The 15,550-nt window shown below is 33.8% G+C and overlaps 1 protein-coding gene across 1 annotated transcript; it reads left to right on the top strand.

Annotated features, from left to right (window-relative positions):
* Nucleotides 1-294: 294 nt before the first annotated feature.
* On the top strand, nt 295-13,970 carry LOC111469243 (dolichyl-diphosphooligosaccharide--protein glycosyltransferase subunit 2-like). Its single transcript, XM_023114467.1, has 20 exons — nt 295-388; nt 579-723; nt 1,868-2,057; nt 3,322-3,411; nt 3,645-3,707; nt 4,016-4,085; nt 4,886-4,950; nt 8,422-8,476; nt 9,374-9,501; nt 9,572-9,687; nt 10,659-10,728; nt 11,465-11,569; nt 11,718-11,807; nt 11,898-12,046; nt 12,193-12,304; nt 12,373-12,456; nt 12,924-13,004; nt 13,087-13,311; nt 13,422-13,544; nt 13,621-13,970. The coding sequence occupies exons 2-20, from the start codon at nt 581-583 to the stop codon at nt 13,735-13,737; spliced, it is 2,076 nt and encodes a 691-aa protein (XP_022970235.1). The 5' UTR covers nt 295-388; nt 579-580; the 3' UTR covers nt 13,738-13,970.
* The last annotated feature ends 1,580 nt before the right edge of the window (nt 13,971-15,550 follow it).

Genomic DNA, 15,550 nt, shown 5'->3' with positions numbered 1-15,550 from the left:
AACATATGTATTCACGTTTGTCTTTGTTCTATTTTTATTTAAACTCACGTTATTTATTTTTCGCTATGCTCTTCATAAAAATATCGTTATAATGAATTTATCATGTACATTTAAGTCCATGACATTGTTTTTAAAATGTTTTCACATATTTGCAAAATCATATATAATTTTGCTATATTTGCAAATTCTTAAAAAAAGAAAAGCCCAAACCGGAAAACCTTATGTGGCTCAGATTTAAAAACCGAACCGATCGGTTCTATGATTGGTTGGATATTGGTTTGGTTCAATGTTCGGAAAAGAAGAAATTTCTACATTTTATATAGCAGCCTTCCCCATCCTATGCTCTCTCACTCTCTCGCTCACAGTTGACTGCGCGACCTCTCTCCGGGTAATCTTCCTCGCATATTTCAAAAGTTTTTATCTCTTTGATCTATACCCTAGGGTTCTTCAAACCTTCGTTTTTTTTTTTTATTGTTGTCAAATTTCATATGAATTGACCGTGTAAATGTAGGAATTGCGTGATCTGTGGTATTGATAGGATCATATATTGATGTTTCTTCACTACTGCGCTTTTGCAGCAATGGCCAGAAACCTAGTTCCATTTCTGGTGCTACTTTTTTGGATTTCGATCTGCCAAGCTGCTGGCATTTTTCAGCCGATCTCAGATTCACATCGATATGCGGCTCTGGAGCTCTTCCGGCCTACTGATGGAGTATTCGGAAGGTACTAGGAAATTTTGTGTTTATTATTTTTTTTTTTTTCTCTTTGAGTTCGGTAGATTTCGCGCAAAAGACGTGGCCGTCAAGTTCTTCGACATGGCCTCTTTGGAAAAATGGTTCTAATCTCCCCTCTTTGCTTTCTTGTGATTTCTATCGTGTGAGAGCAGTAAAATTCTGTTTCGGATCTGAAAGTTGTTTTTTCTTTTTAATATAAATTCGACCATCAATATTTTTTTTACATCAACAAGCTACTTTTCCATTACGACCTCTGTATTTTTAACCAAATTGCCTTTTATTAATGCATTGCAAAGGAGGTTTCATTTGTGATGCAATTAACAAGCTCTAAAGGAAACCTCTTAAGGTCTTAATGTATGGATTCTGACAAACTTTTCAAGCACAAGGTGTTGAGTACGATATTCGAAATAGTTTCAAGAACATGATAGAATCTGAATAAAGTGGCATCTTATTCTCTAAAAATTCATGATGCATGCACGATAGGCACCCGTCAATTAAATCATATAAGTTTTTATACTCATATATTTGAACGTATTTGCACTGTATATCGATTTTTTGTTACAACTCTGGGAGTTTTATTGCTTCAAACTCGAACACGGCATGCTGAATTTTATTCTAATAGAAAGAGGCCTCCTTCAGCCTTGATTTGGAAATCTTGGGAAGAGGAGACTAGTTTTTTTGAATGGAAATTTACTGCCATGTTTATGTTATACGAAATAGGTTCATGGATATAATACGATTTGAATATCATGGCATGTAATTCTCTAAATGTTTAGGATGAATGCATAATAGGAAAACTTCAATTGTAACATGATAGTTCATACATAAATGCATGTTATGTGCATTACATGTTTACATTTTAAATTAATTGGTAAATAAATATAAAATGTAAAACATTTATGAGATATTTGTTGAAAATAATTATAGATTTCTAAAGAAAATTATTATTACTAGGGTTTTGAACTCTCACAGAATTATTGTTGTAATTTTTCTTGTAGAATAGCGCTTCTGAATTGGTGGCTTTGGTCCTGGTTTTGTTTATGTTCTTTTTTTCCATGAGCATTATTATCTTTGGTCTCCAGTTGTACCCTTGTTTTTTTTTTTCTTCTTAGTTTTGTTTTTCCTCTTATCAGTTTGGAAGAGACACATGAAGCATTAAGAGCATTTGACATTCTTGGAATTCAAGAGAAGCCTGATATTAGTGCTGCCACTTGCAAGTCTGTATCAGAGGCTCTTGGTTCATCTGCAGCTCTAAAGGATCTGTTTTATGCTCTGAGAGTTAACGATGTTTTGAAATGTGAAATTAAGGAGGAAATATATGAGGTATTCTTATAGTCTTGGTGCTCTATTTCTAAGCGCTTGTTTGAGATTTCTTAATTTTTTTTAGATACTACGTTGCAAATTATTATTTTTTTTAAAAAAAAATGATTTCTATTGTTTTTAAGTTTTAAAACACTTTGTAAAAGATTTTTTTTTTTTGGAGGGGGGATAAGAACCAAGGCTTGTATTATTGTTAACAGCTACAAAAGGAGGCTGATATATCCCCACTAAGCTAAGGGGAATACAAAAAGATACTCAATCAACCAAATATGCATCATATCATGATTACAAATATTTTTTTTGACAAGGGATGCTATAAAACACACCGAATCCCAGAAATCATCAAAATAAATCTCATCCCCTTGAAATACTCTTTGCTTCTTTCAATTCAAAGCCTCCAAAGACGGGTTGCCACTGTATTAGACTATGGAGTTCTAGCATGGCCTTTGAAGACTGGAATAACAAGAAGTTGAAGTAGAATTTCAAGGCCTACTAGTGAAGCATCATATGACATCAGATCCAGAATAGGACTGCAACAATACATGAAAGAAAAGGCAGGAGAAGTATAACTGGGCTGGATCCTCCGAATCTGATTTGCACATAACAGACCAGTTTGGGGAGAGTAAGGCGTGAGGAAACCTCTTTTGAATCATGGAACTAGTATTCACTTTTTCAAAGGAAAAAATCCAAAGGACATCCTTCACCTCTCAAGGGTTTTAGCTACCCATATCGAACTTACAAAAAGGTGACTGAGATTGACATGCTTTTCTCATTGAGGTTGGGAAACATCGATTGGGAAAGTCTCACTGCCCCACAGGGACTATATCCTTTTATCTTGAGGATACCAGTGAGGGAAACCCATTGTTCAATCTTGCAGTCTGTAAGGTTCCTTCTAAAATTGAGATCCCATCCTTATGAGATTGCAGACCTTAAATGGTATATAAGGCGACCTTTTGCATTTTGGTTTATTCTTTAATACATTAATTTATAAATATACTAGATTGTAATAAAATATTACTTTGACATTGAATGTTTAGATGATATGAAAAGTTAACATAGTAAAGCACTAAAAAATACATGTAAATGACAAAGTATTGCTACTGTTTTTTGCTACTTTTTGTTCTAAAAGCCGTCCTGTCAAATACTATTTTATGCTGAAAATTATTTATTGTTTCTTTTTATTTCTACATGACTTCCAAACAAGTCTTATGTGATTGGTGGTAATGCACGTTCATGACTTGTGATTATTTCTTTTCATTTTTTGAAGAGCATTACTTCAAGACTTAGAACTGTTCTAAATGATGCGCGGTCGCTGCTTGACTTCTACTACTCTATAGGAAGCTTATTACATCTAAAGGTAAAATTCTATTCACAATCCAGACTCAATCTGCCATGTAGGTAACCATATTCCATTTCTTATTTATTTTATGGTGATTCAAGATTCAAATACAAACTGTATATAAATATATTCTTTCTCAGTTTTTATTATCTGGTGAATGATGTGACAAGAAGATTTGCACATTCTTAAAGGAATAGATCCTCAATTCCTTTTTGATATTTGAATTTAGTAAGTTCCTTTTATACTTGTAGGAACAAAGTTCTGGAGTTGATCTATCACTTAAGGACGCTGATGTTATTTTTCAATCGATCAAGGTTAGATTATTCAGCATTTGAAAAATGGAGTATGTGTATATATGGTCCTAGAATAGTTTCCATTCGAGGCTTACATTTTTCTTTTCATTATCTCATGGGAGGTTGCTTCTCGCTAAAAAAAAAAAAAGAAAAAAAAACTGCATAAACTCTGTAGATCAGATTGCAAATTATCAGAATGCAAATATCATAGAGAAATCACATGTAGATAGTTGATCGGGTTACCTTTTTTCTACCAAGAACATGAATAGTGCTTTGTGATAGATATCCATATTAATTATCCTTTTGTCTACTTCGGGCATAATTTGCAGGCGTTGAGCCAGAGTGATGGAAGGTGGCGCTATAGTTCTAATAATCCTGAGTCTAGTACTTATGCTGCTGGTACTAATTCATCCATAATTCTTCACCTATTATAGTTAAAAAATTCTTTTGACATTCTTGTTTGTATACGATTGTTAATTGTGATAATTGATAAAGTCACTCTTCACCGCTTCAGAGAAGTTTCTTAGTTTTCTCATGGTATTAGCGTTCCTGTTTGTTCAAGAAAAGACTAACAATACTTATTTGAATTGAATAAAAAACAAAAGCATAAACATTTATTTAACAATACTTATTTGAATTGAATAAAAACAAAAGCATAAACATTTATTTAATAAATGTAATTGTCATCTAAGTCACAATCCTAACTTCAAATTAAGAAAATAGGCATTCTAGAAATGAAGTGTACTTCAATGCGTGTTTGAAGTTTTGGTGGAAAACCCTATATGAAGTATAGTTGCAAAGGAATGGTAAATTTCAACGAGTGTTTGCTGATTACCTTACTATTGATTTTTTGGAGGTATGCATGTGCCCTAGGCTAAGATTTTAAGGATGTATGTCCTATCCAACTTTGCAACTTATATGGAAATTGAGATTCTTTCTCTCTCTCTCTCTCTCCTGCAAATTTCTTGTTTCTAACAAAAAATTTAAAAAAGAATTTTATAACTTCGAAAAGTTTGCTAAAATGAGATTTGTAGGAACTTAGATTACGAAAGAATTGCACATCTTTTTTATATCATGCTAGATTATCATTCTTTAGGTGATAAGTTAACATTCTACAATCGTTTTATATCATGTCTTTCTTCTTTGTCTAGATGGCTTAAACTTTGCAACTTACATTATATAGCTGCTATTCTCTATAGGATTGGCACTTGAAGCCCTTGCTGGTGTTGTATCATTAGCATCGTCTGATATTGATCGAAATATGGTATTTTTACTTTTCTTCCTTGTATTTTCGTTAAGCTCAGAAACTTTACATTCCTTTCTTGTGAAGAACTTGTGTACTTCTGTTTTTATTAGTGTGGCTGCTTGTGTGATTATAGGTATTATTAAACTAGACGTTTAGTTTTCATACATCAAAGAACATGTACAACATAATAATGGTTTATGTTTTGTACACTAAACGTGTGATTATACTGTCAAGAGAAGAATAATACATGCACTTTCTCCTTATCCTTTACACCTCTTATCTCGCCAGCACCCCAATCCTTGAACCATTGCCACGTTAATGGAGTGGAAGTTGGAACTTCATTAAGTGATTCATCAACATTCACTGAAAAACATTTTCCATGGTCGTCACAAAGCATAGAGAGGTAGACGAGCCCTTTCTTAATGCAGACAGTTGATCTCCTTATCTGGTTAACGACCACCTTTAAATTAACGAGACATCCTCTCTCTTTCATCTTTTCAAAGAACAAAAAAGTAAAGGTTGCTTCATTGAAGAGCCTAACCAAAGAAGGTATAACAAAAATGGTGATTGAATTGGGTTTGGTCACTCTATCGAGTGGATTAGAAGAAAGGAAGAGTTTCTAAAGGAGGAAAAAGATCCTAAAATGACTTGGGAAATCTATCATGGAAAGGAATTCGTTTGGCTTTTGGTCTCTGGTAATTATCCCAAAAAGATTAAAATTACCAGTGGCGCATGGCCTACTAGTGGTTTATCACCAGTGGCTGCTGGCTTTAATTTGGTGCCTTCAAAGGTGATTTGTGGTCTCTCTGCAGTCCCACCATGAAGAGGACCTTGGAGAGACATTCTCTGATTAAAAGGTGTTATTTTGCCTTTTAGAGTCGGTTTTCTTCTGGGCATTGGTCTTGACACTAAAAATTTTAGGACAACAGATGGAAGGGAAATGAATATCTTTTGATGACCTTCGCTAGCCTCTTCATACTATCTATAAATAGGATTCTTTTTCTTAGAACTCTTGGACACATTTGTACAACCTATAGAACCGATACTGCTTAAGGAAGGTCGTTAATAATAAATTATTTTTCATTACTAAAGTTTGTGGAACCCCTCGAGTACTTCTTGGGACCTCAACTTCCTTCAGTATAATCTAAAATGTTTTGGAGATTTAACATTATAAAATCTTACTGCCCTTGCTTTCAACCACCTTCATGATAAATGGATGTAGACGTGTGATTATTCTGCGAATTTCAATGTTGAAACCATTTTGTCATAATTTAGAAAAGAAGCTTCCATTCTTGACCCTACTATTTGCAATTGGGAATCCCTAGGAAGAGCTTTATGGAACCATAGTTTTGTAGTTTAAAGATTTGGTAGCTGAGCTTGAAAGGGAGAGAGTAGAATTATTTCTGAATCTTATTTGGAACCTCCTTGTAGGAAGCATATACACGATAACCAACTCTTATGAATGGACTGTTCGGATTCATAGAGATATTGGCAAGCCATCTCCACTTCTTCCCTGGTGGTCACTCTTTTAAAGACGAAGTAAAAACTCCTTGTGTGATTATGAGAACTTTCTTATAGACTTTCTGGAATGAAAAACAATAATTTTTGAAAGAGAAACTTTGCCCCTGATGGGAAATGAAAATTGTATTAGAAAAAGCCAAAGCAACAATTATGAAAAAGTACTCAATAGAGGGAACTTGTAAAGGTGAAGTATGTCTCATCTTCTCATCTAAGTTGGGCTTCTTATCTTCTTCCAGAGCCCCTAGGAAAGCTATTGTCAAGCATCAAACCCTCTTATCAGCAAAATATATCACCAAGTTGGAAATGGTGGCGCACGCTCTTTTGTACGGACACATGGAATACTAACTTGCCATTGGCCTCTTATTTCCCTCAATTATATAGGCTTTCAAATTACAAGGAGGCCACGATTAAAGAGGCATAGTGTGCTGAAAACTCTTTTTGGGATTTAAAACTTAGTCGTAACTTAAAGAACAAAGAGGCTATTGATGGGTTGTTCTCAGCCTTGGCCTTGCACCTATTTTTCTATTACATTGGGAGGTTTCTTGGAGGTGGATGCCACATCCTAGTGGGTACTTCACCACCAAATCTTTATTAGCTGACATAGAGAATACAACACAGCTCTTCGACGGAGACATCAGCTAAAGGAATTTGAAAGGGTAATAATCTCAAAAAGATTAAAATTTTCTTTTAAGAAATGTTTAATTGGGCTATTTACACCGGTGATATCCTCCAAAGGCACATGCCCTACTTGGTCATTTCTCCAAGATGGCATTCTCTTAGTAAAACAAAGGATCTCAAAACCATATTTTCATTCATTGCTCCTTTGCTCGTAAATATTGGGACAGAATTCTCAACACTTTTGGATGGCTATTGACTCTCCTCAGAGATGTGAAGGATATCCTCACTTTTGTCTTATCCGGTCACCCCTTCACACATGTCAAAGCTTTGTTATGGGTCTACATCAAATAGGCCTTCTTGGGTCATTTGGAACAAGTGCAATCAAAAGGTTTTTTTAGGACAAAGAGCACAATTTTGTAATGATATCTGATCTCCTCATTTACTATGATAAAAGCCAAACCAATGGCCACAAAAGCCAACGAATGGATCCCTTCCAATCGCTTAGAATGAAGAGAAGGCTGTAATTTCAAAAGAATTTTGGGTGGTTTGAGATCCAACAAGACTCTATGTTTCAACCCATTACAAAAGAATTAAGGAGTAACAACTTGTCTTTGAAAGTTCTTTGGTTTCTCTCTCCAAATATTCCATAGGAGGAGACCTCTAGCCACACAATTCCAAAGGATTTTATTATACTTCTCCCTCTTTTTATAGGTTAAGAATTTTGTTTTTCCATTTCTTTTGATCATTATTGGAGCTAACCAAGACCTTTGTGTAATTACAATTTGATTAGGCTTTGTACCAGTTGACAATCTTTTTTTTTTTTTTTTGTAATTTATTTTGGGCTAGAGTTTTTCTCTTCCCCTCGTAATTTTTACAATGAGATTGTTTCTTAGAAAAAAAAATGTGGCTAGTTAGTTGTTTATTACTGCGTTAACTACCAATGTTCGTTAAAGTTTAAATTTTAGCCGCTTGGAAATCATCTTGCAATTTCATGACTGCCAGACATTGAGAAGATGCTGGATCCTGATTCCCCAGTCTGTAGTATGATTTTTGCTGGTTTTAATTTTGTAGTCAGACCAATTCTTCACTTCTACTATGTGACTTATCGAAGTGATTTCGAAATACATTTGAAGAAACTAGTTACTTCCTCATTCAAAGTCTTAGTCACTGGCATGTTCTCACACTCCTGTTTGGCTGTTATGGCTATAAACTCTGCTGCAATATTTTTATTTATCATGTTCATATTCTAATTCCACTGCTTATTGTCAGTTTCAAAATTGTAGTTATTTTAGCCTGCCACTCTCATAATTGTTCATGTATATATATATATTATTTTTTTTTTTTTTGTAGATTGGTACTGTAAAGAATGATATACTGAAACTTTTTGACAGTATTGAGAAATATGGTAAGCCTTGGCATTCATCATCTGGGCGTGGATTTTATTTGTTTATTTGTTTTCTAATTAAAGAGCTTGTGCAATTTGTCACCTCCATCTTGAATTTGTTCTTCTTCGATTTGATTTTGGAGTATGGGTGGATGCGAGTCTGTTCCATGTGCTTGTCTAGTACAAAATTGAAAGCACCATTGACGAGCGTTGAATCTAGCCTTTTCTACTACCTCCATTTGATTTGTAGACTTATCTTGGAAAACTCTATATTTTCTTTCCTTCGCAGTTCCCATGAAATTAGCTTTTGTAAAATTTTCCATTCAACCATGCAATCATTGTGTTCCTTTTGAAACTAACCCAATCTATTTTCCGTTTGTTCTATCTAACTTCATTTACTAACTTCATTACCCACTTTCTTCAAGAAAAATGAAAGAATAAAACAAAAACAAAACAGTCAGAATCAGAGGAAGGCAGGAAAATTTTATTTCAAGATATTATGGCCCCACCAACAATAGAAGCTATCAAAACACAAATTATTTCAAGAAAGTGTCACTATTCTTGGTGGTAAAAAAACATAGGAAGGTCATAAAAAAGACAAGAATATGGACCAAAGAACAACATTATAATGATCCAAAATCTAGAATCCTCTCAAAGCTCCATTACACCCATAAAATATTCAATGTTTTCTGTCTTGGTTTTTGATCCAAAAATGATAATTATGTCAGGTACTGTTTTCTTCAAATTTCAATTGTTGTAGAACCCATTAACATTTCTCTTCCCTTACAGTTTCTACTGCACATTTGGAGAAAGTTGATATTCCAAATTGAAAACTTCTCATTCGCTTAATATTTGAACTGTTTTTGTTCTTTACTAACAACTCCAAGTAGGTAATTTGTTGAAGACTTTATCTTGTAGATGATGGAGCTTTATATTTCGAGGAAAAAGTTATCGATGCATATGAACATCATGGGCCTCTTGCAACTACATCCTCAGTTGTTCGAGGGTTGACAGCATTTACTGCTGCTACTTCTGGAAGCTTAAATGTGAGTGGAGATAGAAATTTTCAATTTGGTTTCATAATATAATATATAACAATTTGGTTTACTTTTGTAGCTTCCTGGGGATACAATTTTTGGTTTGGCAAAATTCTTCCTTGGCATTGGAATTCCTGGTGATGCTAAAGACTTATTCAACCAAATAGACTCCTTGGCTCGCTTGGAGACAAATAGGCAAGTATTTTATTGATAGTGACGACTAGACCTTCTTTTATTTATTTCTTAAGGCCTTGGAATGTCTTATTTCCTCATTTTTTGTATATTTTGTTATGTATATATATTGTTTACTATATAGGAAAAACAAACCTAAAGCTTTCAATGGCATTTTGCATTTGCAACAACTCTTGTCCGGTGTTTGGTTGATGAAGCAAGTTTGTACTTTTGGGGATGTCATTTAGGGTTGCTGTGTGAAAACTGTGGTTAGGAAAAAGTCAAACAACTGTTAAAGGGGATTGAAAGGAGTTCTTCTGATCTTGGGGTATATTTTGTTTTTAAGCTTCCACATCGATTGCATTATGAAAGTAGTTCTGTAATTACTTTCTTATATTTATTTTTATTAATGTTGATTGGAGTGCACTTTTTTGATTTCCTCAACTCTAGGCTACCTTAACTTATCTTTTCTTACCTTTTTTTTCCCCTTATGAAATTTTAGTTCTTATTAAAAAAAAGGGAGTTTGTGTGACTATTTTTCTCTTTTTATTGTTTCCCAAGAAAACAGAGGAAAATATATGATTCTCTTAATATCAACTGTAAGATTAAATAGTATGTGGGGTAGACTGGAACTATTAGTTTACTCAGATAAAATTCAATAGTTGGTTATTCTTTTCTGTCTATCCATTTTAAGTGGGGTGCACTTTTTGATTATTTGTTTCAACGTAGAAGGGGAAAACTGTCGTGTTGTAGTTTCTACAATTCCATTACTTTTATTGAAGGCTTATTTCTTTTTTATGGTTAGAGCCTCTCATGAATTTCCTTGAGAACTGTGCATCTTGTTTTAAACTGAGCTGTTGGATATTTGAATTTTTACAACAGGATTGGGTTTCTTGTTTCACCACTTGGAGTACTCTCTCCTTTACATGATAAACTTGTTTCTTAGATTATTATGGCATTGGTTTTCTCATTTCAATTCTTTATTCCTGCCACAGGGTTTCTATTCCGTTGATTTTATCTCTTCCAGCGACCGTTCTTTCATTAACAAATGAAGACCAACTGAAGGTTCATTCTTCTACCAAACTTACTTTCATTACCATATCATCTTCAAGCAGTTATTTTCGTAATTACTTGTTTGTTCACAATGGTTTATGCAGTCTGGGGGTTTTCTTTTTTCAAATCGCGAGCATAATGTAGAATTTGGTTTAGAGCTATGTTATGGTCTTGATAGTTGAAATGGTGTATTCATTGTTATTTTACAAGCACAGTATCGGTATCAAATTCAGCATAAAGAGTTCAGCATTAAAGGAGGTGCATTGTTAGTGCTATTTGCTACTGGTTTTTTTTGTACTTGTAACTTTCTAAGGGGAAGTTTGTTTCATGAATAATAATCGCAATGAATAAAGATGATTTAATGGAGAAAATAAAGCCCTAAATGAAACTTAATTTTATAAATTTGGTTAAAAATTAGTTTTGGTCTTTGAACTTTCATGGGAGTAACAGTTTTGTTATTGAACTGTGGTTTGTAATAATTTAGTCTTTGTACTCTCAGTTTTGCAATAATTTAATTATCTTCTGGTTGATGTATGCTCTTTTATGTCTTCAAGCTTGAGTTCACTGCATGTAGATGGTCTATGTTGGTTTATCTGGTGTTCTTAAACAACGTCCTTTACATATTAAATCTTCATTTTGTTAATTGGCTCTCCATCTGCACTAGTGATAACTTTTTTATTCCCTTTTCATCAAAGAGCCTTTTGTACAAAGTCATTGGTAGATTTATAATAACGTTAAATGTTATCAGGTTAGAGTGAATACTGTGCTTGGTTCAGTTGCACCTCCTTTAACTGTGAAGATAGTAAGAGCTTTTCTCTCTGGTTCGAAAGAGACATCCATTATTGAGGGCCAGGTCTGTTAGTTAATATTCTTCATATTTGCTTCGTTCTAATTTTATTTTATCAACTGAAAGCTTTCCATTTCATCCTGATGTTTGTTTAATGATAAGTTAGCTTTACATCATTTATTTATTTTTTATTATTTTTTTCCTGGAATTATAGGAACTCAAGTATTATCCTCAGACTGGTTTACATATTTTGGATGCTTTCCCCAAGACCTTTGATGTTGGAAACTATGTGTTCGTCTTTGAGGTGCTTCAATTTTTTGTATCATTTTATTTAGCACATGGTTTCAGAGTTTGTCCCACGATATGTTGAAAACATTCTCTACCCCTTTTCTAGATTGTTCTTCATGATTCAGAGCATTTGGATATTTATGCCACCGGGGGGCAGATACAAGTGCCAATATATATCTCAGGAGTTGTCAAAATTGAGAATGCAGAGATTGCGGTTCTTGATAGCGATCTAGGGAGTATTGAGACCCAAAAGAAGTAAACATTATTATTATTTTTTTACTGCTTATGTTTTCAAAATGGTTATTGATTTAATATGGAGTCCTTTGAACGCTTTTGATTGCCTTTTATATTATTAATTGTGCAAGTAAACAGAGATAATTTGTCATTTTGGATTCATCCAGGCTTGATTTAGTTGGTGAGAGTGCTATTTCATTGGCAGCAAACCACCTGCAGAAATTGCGTCTATCATTTCAACTGACCACACCACAAGGACATGGTTTTATGCCGCATCAGGTATGTAATTGTGTCTCATTGTTCCCTCATCATTTTCTTTCTGTTTTGACAAGTTTGCTTCGTTGCAGGCTTTTCTCAAGCTGAGGCATGAAAGTGGCGTTGAGCATACCTTTGTCGTTAAAGGCTCTGGCAAAAAATTTGAAATAATTCTAGTTAAGTTTATTGAATCCATTCTCTTTATTTTGATGCAACATCCTGTCATTTAGCAATTATTGAGAGCTATAAATGGTACTGCTGCTTGTTCAAAAACAATGCAACACAATACACTTAGTGGGTCACAATATGTTGTCCAAAAGAGGTTTCCTTTTGAATCTAACTGGGGTTCACCATAGGTGATTGCACAAATATAGAACATCTGGTGCATCCAACTGGCTCTGACAATTTGCTTTTGGGTGCAATTAAGCCTCTTAATGAACTTGTTCAATCTTTATGCCTCTGAATAGTAGTACGGTGACAAAATATAAACGTTTTGAAGATCATGAGAATAGAAAACGTTTAAGTAAAATTATCTATTATTCAAGTTGACATTTACATGTGCCAACTAGTTCCTATATTTGAGAAGCTGATGAACCAAGTAAAATATAATTTTGCTCATGTCTGGACTCTTTTTTATCAATAGGACTTTCTTGGGTTGGTTGAGAAGTTTTTCTATCTCTCGGGTCGATATGACATTCAGTTAACTGTTGGTGATGCCATCATGGTAATTTCAGTTTCTTCTTTTAGTTTCACTTGTTAACATTTACTATGGAAACTTTAAGTAGCCTGGTTTTTCCTTTCTTCAGGAGAATTCTTTCTTACGGGCTATTGGTCATATTGACTTGGATCTACCTGAGGCACCAGAGAAGGCTCCTCGTCCACCTCCACAGCCTGTCGATCCTTACACACGCTATGGACCGAAAGCTGAAATCACTCACATCTTCAGGGCTCCAGAAAAGAGACCAGCTAAGGAGCTTTCTCTTATCTTCTTGGGTCTCACGTTCTTGCCATTCCTTGTGTTTCTGGTTGGGGTGAGTTCTTTTAATTCAATTATATGATTTTTCTGGAGTACCAATCGAGTTTCCACCATTAATCAACCCTTGATAACACATCGAGCTTACCTTTGTTCATATGTCGATAGCTATTGCGAATGGGTGTGAATCTAAAGAACTTCCCGACATCAACAGTACCTGCCACCTTTGCATTTCTCTTCCATATTGGCATTGCAGCAGTTATCTTGCTTTACACGCTCTTCTGGTTAAAGGTAGGTGCCATATTAATGGTAGTTTATGTAAAACTTAATTTCAAAATTGCTTATGGAATTATCACTCTTTACACAGTTGGACCTGTTTACAACATTGAAAGCACTGGGCATCTTGGGAGTTTTCTTGGTATTTGTGGGACACAGAACCCTTTCCCACCTTGCTTCAACTTCAGCCAAGTTGAAATCTGCCTGAGATCTTCGGTGGTTCTCCTCATTTTTAACTTCTAGGGAAAATTTTGCTTTGGCAGAGTAATTATAGGAACTCTTTTTATATTTATGGTTCAGTCCAGGGATTTTGTACACACTGCGATTAGCTTTAACTATACAGAATGTTGCGCACCCTCCTGCATGGTGCATCTGGGAGGATATCTATCTATAATATATGAAAAAACTGTGGAGGGTACAAAAACATTTTGCACAAATTAATTTTGCAGAAAAACTACGCCAATCGCAAGATAACGATAGTATAATTACAACAGTGCCTTTTTTATGTTTTGATAATATTTTCATTATATTTTGTTGGTCTTTTTATGATAAAACTCCAGTGTCAATTCACTCTCATGGTGTAGCAAACTCATAGACAAAATTATTGATGGAAACTTCGTATCTTGTGGTGAGCTTTTGTATATTAGTTGTTTTCTTTGAAAAAGAGAAACTGAAGTAAGCTGGGTTGAGTTGAAGAAATACTTTATATCAGTTTTGGGTCGTGTTTGGTACTTATTTTTAATCTTTATAATAATCTTAAAATCTCTTAAAACTAGGTAGGTTTGATTTGGATTATTAAATTCACTTAATTTTACCTATACGAAGAAATTTTGAGAGTTACAAGGAAACATCGGATTAAATTCTCTAGATTTAATTTAATTAATTGATTGAATAAAAAAAGAATCTGAATTCTCTCGACCTAATTTAACTCATTGTTTGAATAATAAACTCTGAGACCTAATTTAACTAATTAATGGAATAAAAAGAAGCATCTGGAAGTGGGGGCAATTAGCTAAAGCTGCATGTTACAAACTGATTGCAAAACAGGGAAAATTGGCCACATCCAAAATTTGCTTAGCAACAATCGGACAAGTGGGTAAAAGTTGGTTAGGTAAGCTTCAACCATTGTAATACAAAGGATTAGTCAATCAAATAAATAATAGTAAATGGGTCCATTTGAAAATAAATGAATTGGTTGTTGTAGAATATTATTCTCGACAATTTTATCCTCCCCTTCGCTGAATTACCTATATGAAGAAATTTTAGAAATTACGAAGGAAACCTCGAGCTCATATTAGCCAAGGATATTTTGAGAGTTAAGAAAGAAACCTTAAGCTCATGTTAGTCTTGAGTTTGAGAATAAAAATTGAATTATCTTAAGACTTAATTTACGGACAAAGTCAACTCTAAATATATTTTTAATAATTTTAAAGGTGTAGATAGGTGAGAATCTGATTTGATAACTTTCAGAAACAACTTTCCATAATTAAAAGAATGATATCTTGAATTTAATTTTGCAGTCCAAAAAATTAATTTGATTTTCTTTTATAGCAAAAAGTTAACAAGTTACCATATAAATGAGGGCATAATAGGAAGATGAATAAAATTTGGAAAATGTACCTTTTTATTCCTAATTTTCGAATTATATTTATTTGAACCCGCTCATGATTTTTTAGAAATATGTGATTGTGTTCGGTAGTTCAACCAAAGCCGACATAGGTATCGCCACAATTGATTGAGTTAGATTGGGTTGAAACATTTGTTAGTCTTAATTTAATTGTTCAAATCGTTTTTCAACAAAAACAACTCTTATTATATCATGAAATTAACGTAACCCCGCCATAAATTTTTTGAATTGAATCACTCATACAAAATTTATTTTTTAATAAAAATGTAATGTTCGTTCATATAACATTTATTCAAGCACATAACATTCACTTACTTATTATTATAGGTCACAAGTTACACATCATTAAGATGTTAATCAATTCGAGTTTTCTCGAGCAAATGTTCATAAAATT

This window comes from Cucurbita maxima, unplaced genomic scaffold (genome assembly GCF_002738345.1).
Source record: "Cucurbita maxima cultivar Rimu unplaced genomic scaffold, Cmax_1.0 Cma_Scf00039, whole genome shotgun sequence".
Taxonomy (NCBI): domain Eukaryota; kingdom Viridiplantae; phylum Streptophyta; class Magnoliopsida; order Cucurbitales; family Cucurbitaceae; genus Cucurbita; species Cucurbita maxima.
Note: the sequence above shows the minus strand (reverse complement) of the source record. Positions and strands in the feature narration are given on the sequence as shown.